This window comes from Neopsephotus bourkii, unplaced genomic scaffold, assembly GCF_033783945.1.
Source record: "Neopsephotus bourkii isolate Nb327-2 ecotype Australia unplaced genomic scaffold, CSIRO-AGI_Nbou_v1 NB_53, whole genome shotgun sequence".
Taxonomy (NCBI): domain Eukaryota; kingdom Metazoa; phylum Chordata; class Aves; order Psittaciformes; family Psittacidae; genus Neopsephotus; species Neopsephotus bourkii.
The window spans coordinates 10,002,744-10,013,905 of record NW_026900570.1 but is presented as its reverse complement, the minus strand read 5'-3'; the positions used below and the strand labels follow the sequence as shown (position 1 = coordinate 10,013,905).

The 11,162-nt window shown below is 36.7% G+C and overlaps 1 protein-coding gene across 2 annotated transcripts in view; it reads right to left on the bottom strand.

Moving 5' to 3' along the window:
- Positions 1 to 326: 326 nt before the first annotated feature.
- Positions 327 to 11,162, bottom strand: part of KIF5B (kinesin family member 5B) — a 30,818-nt gene continuing 19,982 nt past the window's right edge. Inside the window, exons 13-26 of one of the 2 annotated variants that reach the window (XM_061350373.1) lie at positions 11,044 to 11,112; positions 9,860 to 10,066; positions 7,795 to 7,938; positions 7,033 to 7,221; positions 6,083 to 6,200; positions 5,705 to 5,766; positions 5,493 to 5,602; positions 5,163 to 5,264; positions 4,131 to 4,191; positions 3,831 to 3,902; positions 3,551 to 3,655; positions 2,848 to 3,064; positions 1,514 to 1,646; positions 327 to 499 (exon numbers count right to left, since the gene is read on the bottom strand). In XM_061350373.1, the coding sequence (XP_061206357.1) occupies positions 493 to 499; positions 1,514 to 1,646; positions 2,848 to 3,064; positions 3,551 to 3,655; positions 3,831 to 3,902; positions 4,131 to 4,191; positions 5,163 to 5,264; positions 5,493 to 5,602; positions 5,705 to 5,766; positions 6,083 to 6,200; positions 7,033 to 7,221; positions 7,795 to 7,938; positions 9,860 to 10,066; positions 11,044 to 11,112 (1,596 nt within the window). In that variant the 3' untranslated portion in view covers positions 327 to 492. The remainder of the gene's footprint in view (positions 500 to 1,513; positions 1,647 to 2,847; positions 3,065 to 3,550; positions 3,656 to 3,830; positions 3,903 to 4,130; positions 4,192 to 5,162; positions 5,265 to 5,492; positions 5,603 to 5,704; positions 5,767 to 6,082; positions 6,201 to 7,032; positions 7,222 to 7,794; positions 7,939 to 9,859; positions 10,067 to 11,043; positions 11,113 to 11,162) is intronic. The other variant, XM_061350382.1, reaches the window with a different exon arrangement.

Below are 11,162 nucleotides of genomic sequence, written 5' to 3'. Positions count from 1 at the left end.
TAGTTCCAATGCTCTATGTAGCAGTCCAAGAGAAAACTGTAATGTAGAGTGCCGTTTTAATTCAGCGGGACATGTAGTGTTATGTGAAGAAGTGATAAAAATGAAAGTATACTTAAACACTGTTGCACATTCCCTAAGACAGTAAGATGAACACAAATTAAGCTAGAAAACTCAAACTAAGATTTTCTTAACATACATTCAGCTTGGCACAGTGCAGACTAAATTTAAGACATGAAAGACAAACTGTGTAATGAGCAGAGCTACACTTTAAGTAACACGTCATTTTTCAAGACGCCAAAATTGCACTCTAGGTTGGTTTTTTCGGGGGGAAATCAGATCGCAGAATTTGCAGAAGGGGGAAGAGCTGTACAGGCCAGGTATAATTTATACATTTTCAAAAAAATAATCCTACAGTCCCCAAAGGGAAAGATTATTGTCATGGAATGACTCCCTCTACATGGTATCATATCCTCCTCACACTGCATTTACTTTTCAGCAACTGTAAATGAGAAAAATAATACAGTTAAGTGCTTGTACCTCGTAAACCAAAAAGCCAAGTTATTTACATTTACAGTAGACCGTATTCACTATTTACATAGCCTTTAAGAGCCCAGTTCTTAGACCACTTATCTAAGTGCTAATAAAACATCTACTTCAGAATAAGAAATTACACAATTCAAAGCATTTAAGCAATGCTGTCTGTTAGCAAGAAATTTTACAGCACAATAAACTGACTGGGTATCCAATCTTGATTGCCTTTATGGGAGTAAACATTACAAACACAACACAATTATAACCCAGATCCACTTCCCATGAGTGTTGCTACTTTTCCAGGCCAGTGAGAGCTGTCTGGATGCTACCTACCAGCTGCTGCCAAGTTTTAACTTTGCTATTTTGGGCAGATGAAATGGGAATGGCATTCACTATCCTAGAAAACTTTGATTTGCACAGGGTGATAACAATTTATCGTATCTGTATTTCTTTAATCTTTCCAGAATAACTCATTAAATGGTAGTCTCCATACGCAGAACAGTATTTCATGTTCCATATTGTACCAAAAGTTCTTCTCTAACCAGAGATTCAGATGCTATAAAATACTTCCAAATTACTGAACATTTAAGAATAGGGTAATTTTTGAACTTAATTTCTGAACGCTTTCTGAAGAAAACCGTAGTAAAAAGATACTAGCCAGCCAGAAGAATTTAAAATGCCTACTCCTTTCCCAATCAGTAACTAATGGCCGTGACTGGTAACTACGTCCAATTGACTGTTTTCACATTTTGTTCTACTCCAGCAGAACAACTCCAGAACTACCATTTCACAACACACACCAGTTTTATAACAAAAGCAGCAGTGTAAGTCACATGTACATGTACACTGTTCCTGTAACTATAAAATTCAGTTTGAAAAGTTAATCTGATCATTCAAGTAATTCTATGCCACAGAATGAACTGTAATAAAACCAAAATGGTTTAATCACACATTTAAAAGTTGCCCTACAAGACAAACTTACACTTTGTCTTGCCGTCCTCCACCTCCACGCAGTGCAACTGGCTGGCTGTTCTGAGTGAATGCACCTCCACCACGAATTGCACTTGGATGAGTTGGAGAAGCTGCTGGATGCTGGCCAGGACGGATAGGCTTAGCTGCATGAAAAGAAATATGACTTACAAATACATAACATAACAATTTTACCTTTGATTATTCAAATTCACTAATACTTTATTTTACAGTATCCCAAATGCAATAATAAAAGATGAATGCATTTTCAATAAAACAAGTTTAGGAGATGGCATTCTGGGAATGTAAAAGATCAGTGTCAACTATAACAAGCCCCGAAGAATGGACAACATTTTTGTTTTATTGTCCCTACCAGAATTAAAGCTAGGAAAGCTTTAGATAACCACTATTTTCACATGTATTATCTACCCCACCTAATATATTTCACCGTGAGAGTCCTGTTTCTTGGAAGTAGGAACTTAATTGCTAAACAAAATTTTATGAGGCTTATATTCCTCTAGCATCATGAAGGAATATCCTGCAGTATTTCCCAGATCTAGTTGATCAATAAGCCACTAGTTACTCTGCTCTGTAAGTAGTTCTGCATATAGATTATTCCACAGAAAACACTGCTTCATCAACTTCTTGCAACCATATAAAAATAAAACCTGCTCTATTACAGAATTAAATAGAACAGTAGCTTTGACAGGTAATTCACAAGCTGCAATATACTTTGATAAACAAACTGTATTTTCAATCCATTTTGCACTAGTCTTTAACAGGACATGCACAACGGCATGACTTTACAAGCTCTGTAGTATTAGAAGCATTTAAAGTTTCAGCAGGTTAAGAGGGGATACAAAGTACCTACAGGTAGAAACTGTATCAAAGAAACACTTCTCAAATTCTGCCTTAATAGGAAGCTGATCTCCAATAAGACATAACTAGTTCATCTAGATATTTAAGTACAAAAGGCTTTATACCTGTGGTAAGCTCCCTAGAGAGTTCTGTTTGTCTTCTTAGAGATCACTTGCGAAAACGTAAGACAGGAAAATAGTTGTCTTTGAATCACCACTTGAAGTGACCAAGAAGAAAAGCGTTACAGCTTTATTAAGCAACAGCTCTTTGGAGACCCACAGAGGTGTCCCTGCCCATGGCAGGGGGTTTGGAACAAGATCATCTTAAGATCCTTTCCAACCCTAGCTATTCTTTGATTCTATGACAGAAGACAGATATGTTCATGCATGCAGGTCCAACTAAGACTGAAAGATGCACACATGCACAAAGATGAAGAAAAAAAAATAAGGACACAGATGAAACTTTAGGGGCATGAGATTCTTTACTAACCAATTTGCGCAGAATGTCCTCTTCTGGCCATGTTCTTGGATCTTACAGCTTCCTTTATACGATCTACTTCTTGCTGATACCGTTTACGATCACGAGAAGCATTCTCTTTGGCTTCCTTTAGTGCAGACTCCAAAGCTTTAACTCTTTCAGCTGTAGCTCTAAGTCGCTTCTCCAGTTTAGGAAGTTCACAGCGAAGGTCTGCATTGTCACGTACCAGCTACAAAACCAGAATTATTTTCTCGGTATCTCTCTTCAACAAAACACCCTTCAACGCTTAATCAGGCAAAGCAGTAGTGCTACTGCAGTTTTTTTTGCCTAAGCTTTTAGTAAATCTAATAGATCACCAGTAAGTTTGTTATTTTAAAAGCAGTTATTGTGGAAGAATATGCTAGCCAACGTAGGCAATAAATGTCTACACTCTTCAGTCAGACATCCCCAAGACTGACACTAGCTCTAAACGCTAACTTGGATTTTCTTCAGTTTAAAAGCAGCTATTTTGTTACATATCCACATGTACTTTTAGCTGCTAACTTACTTTACAGGAAAACCTTAAGCCTATTGTTTTTTATCAAGAGACATACTCAAGATATAGAAGTATTTAATTATAAATGTTAATTTATGACCAATATGCATTTAGTCACTTATAATAAAGCACCTTAAGTAGCTCGTTTTTTACTAAAATTTAAATCAAGCTTCATTGTACCTGCTTGTGAACCTTTGTAAGCTGTTCAAGATTATTCTCAAGGAAGGAGATCTTCTGCTTTTGTGCAGCACTGCCTCCTGTATCATCTGAGTCAATCTCAGCACTCTGCAGTAACAAAGGCATGGGGAGGGAGAGAGAAGGCTGAGTACAAATCTGAACTTCCATATTAAGATCAAGCCAGAAAAATTACACTTCATAAATATCAATTTCAATTTAGTTCCACACCAAAATTCATGTAGCATTCTCAGAAACACCAAGTTTCACTACAGCACCACATTACCTTTTTCACTCTAGTAGCCAGATCTTGAACAAACAGCTTCCGGAGATTGTGAAGAGTCTGAAGCTCTTTTGCCTACAGTTAAGGACAAGAAATTAAAAAAACCCCAAACAAACAAGGATTGAAGAAAAAAAAAAAAAACAACCAAAAACCAACCCAAAACACCAAACGAACAACCCCCCCTGCCCAAAAAAACTTTGAAGAAAAAAAACAAACAACCCCCCCTCACAAAACAAAAACAAACACCACCCCCCCCCAAAAACAACCCAAACAAATATTCTTTTGGAATATATTCTATCTTACCACAGTCTCTTCCAAACCCTTTAAGTCTTGCCTTGCTTGTTCCCGTCTGTCCTGCATAACTCTAAAAGAGAATAAATTCATCCTGAAACATTTGAGCAAAACTGGAAGATTGTAATGTTTTAGGAGACTAGAGTGATGAACACTATATGGTACAAACGAAAAATATCTTTCAGTTGAAGTCCTCGGTCAAAGATGTATCCAATAGATGGTATGACCCTCAGAAGTCCATGCGGAGTTGGAGCAGAAGTCAGGGAGTTGCAGGATAAAAAGAGGGAAGTACTTATAAGGAATACAAACAAGTACCTCCAGATGCATAAATTTTAATTTTCTAGAGTAGGTAAAGAAAGACTCTCAGATGCAGGTCTGAGGTGAATACGAGGGGAGGACTTGCCCCATACATGTTCTTAGCTCTGACCAGCTGAGATGACAAGCACCCCGTGACAGATTATGAACCTTTTCTTTGTTTTGTTCTACCACCTCACCCCAACACAGCTGTCAAAGCTAGCAACATGAAAAACAATCTCAGTTTACAGGAATATAACCTAATAATGATCACTTCACAGAGCTTCTGTCTTCCTACTGTGAAAGCATTTACTGCACTGCTAATGTTCTCTCTCAGAATTATAAGGCAGTGCAATTACTCAATGACAGGATACATAAAAAGAATGTGGACTTTTTATGACTCAAGGTTGGAATAGGAGGGCCAGGCACTGCATGAAAATGAAGCATTCCTGCTAAGTAGCGAAAACCCTTCTTTTCCTCTTGAAATTTCTCCTCACTTGGCCAGTTCCACTATTAGTTCACAGCTAAATCATTAAATATTTAAGGTAATATTCTAAAGAATATCTCAGCATTCTATCAACTTTCCAGACCTCATAATTTTACTTCCAATTTTAAATATGAAGGCAGTGCAAAGGTTCTCTTTTTAATATGTATACCACACAGTGAGAGCCACTTCATCCTATAAGGTCACTAGTTTTTAAAATGTCAGTGTTTCCACACACACTTGTTTTATGCACCATTTTCACTTACGTAAGCTCATGCAGCTTTCTACTTTTCTCCTGATCAGTTGCTTTCAACTTCTCATGCTCAACTCTAAGACGCTCCTGTTCAAGCATCATCTTCTGGTTTTGGCTGAACACAGAAAGTAAATTATGTTATGTGTGTATATATATATATATATATATATATAATATATATATATATATATCAGCTGAATCTGTCAGATAACACATTCACTAAAGCAACACAAGTTAGAAAGAGACTGTTTGGAGGAGTGTGCCTTCCACACTCCTTCCCACTACACTGTGCTTCTATACTGAGTCCAGAGACATGTAGCACTACTAAAATAAAATTACTTACTCTTGAAGTTCAGTGATAAGTTTCTCCTTTGCATCAACTTCATCTCTTAGGCTACTGATTTGTTTCTGATGCGTCTCACGATGGCTTTGAATTTGCTGTTCTACAGCTTGCTGTTAGAAAAAAAAACAGTATGTGTTATGTTTTAAAAAGTTACCACACTTAGAACTAAAAAAAAAAGCAACCACCCTAAAAACCCAATGAAATTAACTTACTTTGACTTCATTTGCAGTTTGAACCTTATTTAAGTGCTCTTTCTCCATCTCATGGACTTTTTCTAGTAGGGATAGAGGAGAGAAAAGAGGTAACTAGGCTATCACAGGGAAGATGGAGTTAATTCTCCCTTCCCAATGCCTTAAAATTGGGAAAAAGTCCCCTCCCACCACAAACATCAATTAAATCAATACCATCTTTAATTTAACCTTATCCACAGCACTTCTTTCCAACAGCATTTTCCTGTTGATTAATTCTGCATGTTCAGTAGCAAAAAACCATTTTGTAGTGATTCCCTTCAATCTAAACATAACAATTGTCTATTTATCACTATATACTTTAAGATGGTGGTGGGTGGGCTGTAAGGAGGTAATCCCTACCCTGTGCTCGGAGCTGAACTAATTCTTCGCTAAGGGAATCCACAGACTCTTCCAGTTGCCTCTTTTTCTGTTCCACATTCTGAAGATACTCAGTCAAAGACTTGATCTTGGCTTCATGCTGGAGAACAGAAACGTTCATTTACTTTGGAAGTAGGTATCACAGAATTACATCTGCATGAACAGTTCTTACTTATTTTTAAACAAGTAACTTGATCTCAAAATAAAAATGGTACCAACTAAACTTTAAGTATATGACTACTCAAGTACATCTGTAATGAAGCCTGTAAGACAATGTCTTTATTCTGGACAGGAATGAAAAACATTTTTGACTGTTTTAAATGCTAAAGAGAGGCTCACTCTATTTAGGAGAGGGCACTGAAATATGCATCTCCTCATTTAAAAAAATGAGATGACCATCTGTATGTAAAACAAAACAGAAAAATTAAATTGCACACATAGCTCACAATTTTCAGGGGTGTTATAAGTCACATTACTGATTTTTTTTCTAACAATTACATTAAAATGGCCTTTCTCGCATTAGAAGTAAATTTAATGTGCTGTGCAAGACTACTGTGATTTTACTGTGCTGTTGCTCTCTCTCCCACTTCCAACTTGCTTTATTAGGCAGAGTGCTCACTAGCCACTGCTTCTGTAAGGCTTGTGTTTGTAAAGAAACCTGTGACGGAGAACATGTGGACCCTAATATTTAATACAAGTGCTACAAAAGTATTATCAGGCTACAGGCATACTGCAGAAATTCTGACCTCCTGTCACACAATTACTCAGAAGCATTCAAATTAAAAAGAGTATTCAGGATACAGCTGAATCTATGGCTGATCACAATATACTTTGTTAGGTGTCAAAAAGAAATTGCAACTTTATTCTTTTCCCCAGCAGCTTAATGAATTCCTAAGGACATTCAGAAAGTCTCTTGTAAAGAAACAATTTACCTGTGAGATACGGAGCTGACACGCAGCTAACTCCTTTTCGTTTTCTTCCATTTTCTTATTGCTTTCAGTCTGTGTGCCTTCTAACTGCTTGCAACGTTTTACCATTGTTTTTACTTCTGATTTCATTTTGCTAATGTACAGTCTCGCAACCGTGAATTCTTCATCTATCATGCCAGTTCCCTCAGGCTGCTGAAAAGTGTGGAATGATACATTTAGAGAGATCAGATGATGAAAACAAAGGTGAGCTGAAGCAACTCTGTGCCCAATACACATCCCCCACCTTGACTGACAGAGCATTTAAACACAAAAACGTAATTTTCAGATTGATTACTGAGAAGTTTGCATAAAGGTAATGTGTCATGTAAAGAGGGAAATACGGTTTCCTACAGCTTTCTAACACTGCTTACATTCTTGTCCTACAGTGATTTTCTAGATGTAACTTTTATTTCAGTTTCCCATTCTGCTACTGTAGCTCAGGATTAGATTTCCAAGATGATGCTGTTGATTATGACCACTTCATGCAGCAATTTAACAATATGAATGAAACTGCTACTTCAGAAAAAAAATCATACCTGCTCATCTTGTCTGCTTGATACGTGAATTAAGTCACAGCATAAGCAATAGATAAGCTTATGTTCAAATCATCAACATACATGAGGCTTCCTATGTTGGTTTTTACCACACTAAAAAACCTGACCCCACATATCCACAATGTATGTGTGCAATATATGGCATTAAAAACTACACTTGACTAATCCTTACCTTCACATCATTATTTCCTACTGCAATTCCTATCTCTGCAAGATCTTTCAGTAAGGAAGCCATCATTTCTGTAGCTCGTTTCTTCTGATGGTTGGTCATTTCTTTAAGTTTCTGAAGCTCTGCATCTATACTGGCCAGAGTAACCTATAGAAAGAAAGAAATTACACTTCAATAAACAAAATATGCTCTTGTTTTTAGAACTAGCTTCATACTAATTCAATATAGCAACATATGGTTGCCTACTGAAATATCCCATTTTCATGCCTAAACCCAGGATGGTATCAATGTATGTGAATATTCTATACAGTAACAATTTAGAAGTCTTGGAGTTACATTTCGTTCAGAATAAATACTGCTAAATGCTGGAGACAGAGGCCTTCAGCTAACAAAAATATAATCTTACAGCTCTGCAACAAAATTCATGTCAACATTGTTTAAACAGCAGAGTTATATACAGCTAAATACTGAAGAATTGCATTTTTTAGGCAAAAGGTATCTGGACAGTAAGTCCAACACTCTTCACTGTATTTTGGTAAAGAAGAATCAGATCAGCTTTTCTTGCAGAGCTTTTAATTCTCTCCTACTTTCAAATCAGAAAAAGGCATCCAGTTCCAAGAATTCATAATTACTACACTTACTCTAGAGCAATTTTTCAGCTCATTTGACCTGCTGTGGTTCTAACGGCTGCAGCTGAGCAGTTTGCATACTCACAAAGTTGTCTGGTATTTGTTCTCTAGTTTTAAAATTATGCCAGAAATTTTACAGCAGAAAAGTTTCAGCGACTGATGACACCAAAGGATGATTGCTGCATGGTTTAGCTGTGTCAGGCTGAGAACACTAAAATGTCTAATTTTACTACATCTCAGAACAGTTGTTGCTTTCTTGGGGATTGAGTTATTCACGACACTCAGTGGACATTAGCTGTAGTATCTATAATCACTTGACTATCTCTAAACTAATTAAAAACAACCATACAAACAACCACCACCAAGAAAAAACAAACCACACTTCAGAATGATACACACATACAGCTAGCCTACTCCACCAAGTTTTAAATGCTGCTCGTAGTAAGACCAGAGACAGTCTGACTTTCAGCCAGCCTTCAAGTGATGTCAGTTACCAGTGAAGATTACACAGCTAAAATACTTAGAAGTTTAAAGAGAAGTTTCATGATCTCATGAACATCACTTTAATGCCAGTGTGCTGTCTAGTCAAAACTTACTGAAAACTGAAAGACACTCACTAGGGAGACCAAGACCAAATCAATTTTCATCTTCAATAACAGAGCTCAAGAGGCTTCCACCACCGCATATTCTGTCTGCAATACCAACAACTATGCTGATACTTTCCAGTACTTAGAATTTTAGAATCATGGGTAGAGTATTAACTGTTTAAAACTGACTGAGGTCTCCGAAATAACTGGCCACCAAAACTGTCAGTCAATTCAGAACCTATGCAGGTATGTAAGGAAGCATATACTATTCATGCTGTGTGACTGGTGCTGCATCTGTATTTTAACCAGAGCAATCTTTTCAAATAGGTCCTCAATGTTCAGGACTACTCCTTTCAGAGGGTACAATAAACAGCCTATTTTTGAAGGCATCAAGATTAAGGTATTTTAGGTGCCATAAATGCAGCATGCAAATACATATTCCTTTCAAGAAAAGCTGTATCGTGTTCACTGCAATTTCAAGATTGGAAGGAGCAGATTCTTAAGTGAGGATTACCCCACCTGCACCAGAAAGACAAAAAAATGGAGTCAGATCACCTGCATGTAAATGGGAGAGTTAACTTCTGATACCTTGGATTTTTCTGAATACCCTTCAGGTAGTAAAATGCTACAGGTGCTAAAAAGATGAGAGCTATCAAGGTCAACATTCACTGTGCATTCTTCTGAAGCTTACTGGTTTTGAAAAACATCCTTCACTAAAAATAAAGGAGTTTTAGACTTCAGCTCCCATTTTCCCTTGTGAAAAAATTTTAAATGACTTCAAGCAAGAAATACAGGTGAGCCAAGAAAAGCTACACTGGAGACTTTCAGTAATTTATTATGCCAATTTCATACCGATTTTTGATTGAGTTCATCACTAAGCAGCTCGTATTCCTTTGCCTTATCTTCTACTTCCTGAGACTTCTGATCATAATTGACAGCTAATTCTTCAAGGGCTTGTAAGACCTCTTTCACTTCCTCTTTAGAGGCATCATTTTCAGCCTGAAGGCGATTCAACTCTGCTTGCAGGTTGTCTTGGTCCCGTCTGGTGGATGCTAGCAGCTGCAACAGTGAGACAGATTTATTTAAAATTACAACAACAAATAATCATAAGGAAAAGCCTTTGTATAACTTGAATCTTATGCTTGTAGCTACTACAATAGCTTATATCTACATTTTTAGTGTCTAGCATTATGCAGTAAGGATGCAAAGGACAGGTAAAGTAAGTATCACAAACAAATTTAACATCTATATTAAGTATTTTCAAAATGGAAATGATTAAAAATCAAGACACATATGGACAGCAACTGGAAATGCACATGGAATATTGCAAGTTCTCAAAAAAACCACACTACTTCATGAGGCTGAAATTGTCAACAGGCTAGGGACTCAACTTTCAGCATTTTAACTATTAGATGCTCCAGAATATCTGGACAAAGGGAACAGCTGGTAAAGAGGCAGATTAATTTACTTAAATAAGATTAAACTGTAAGTCCAACTTCCCAAGTCCTCCACCCATTTTCTTCTTGCCATGAAAAAAAAGAAATAAAAAAAAAAATCATAATTTTCTAATGTTTGTGCTAGACAGAATTATTTTTTTCTAGTATCTTGGCTAAAGGAAATTAAGTTTCATTATTAATAGGTATTTTCCCCATTTAATTAAGTTACATCACTGACAACATATGCAGACAAATCACTTGAATATTCTAGCAAGTATGGTCTAAAGTAACACACCGATGCTTTGTTTTTCTTTATAGGCCATTACGTTTCCTTTCTCTCTGTACAGCAACTGACCAAAAGTAAAACCTGAAATGGATTTCTTTAGTAAATCAAGGTATATTCAGTTTTGACAAACTACTAACTTTGCATGGGGAATAACAACTGCTGGTATCTTTGCATAAAACAGTTAAAATTCCTTCAGGCTTCATTGTACAGTAGTGAGCCATCATCCTACTCCCTGGTTACGAACTGTGACCTATTCATGACATCTCAAATTTATTTAAAGGAAAGACAAATAAAGATGCAGGAGTGAAACTTACCTCTTCCTGATCCAACATTTGTGTTTTCAGTTTTTCTACTAGCTGACTCTGCTGATTAATTTCTTCATCCTGCAGTTCAAGTAAGACTGTGTTCGATAAACTAACAAATACCACTCAGG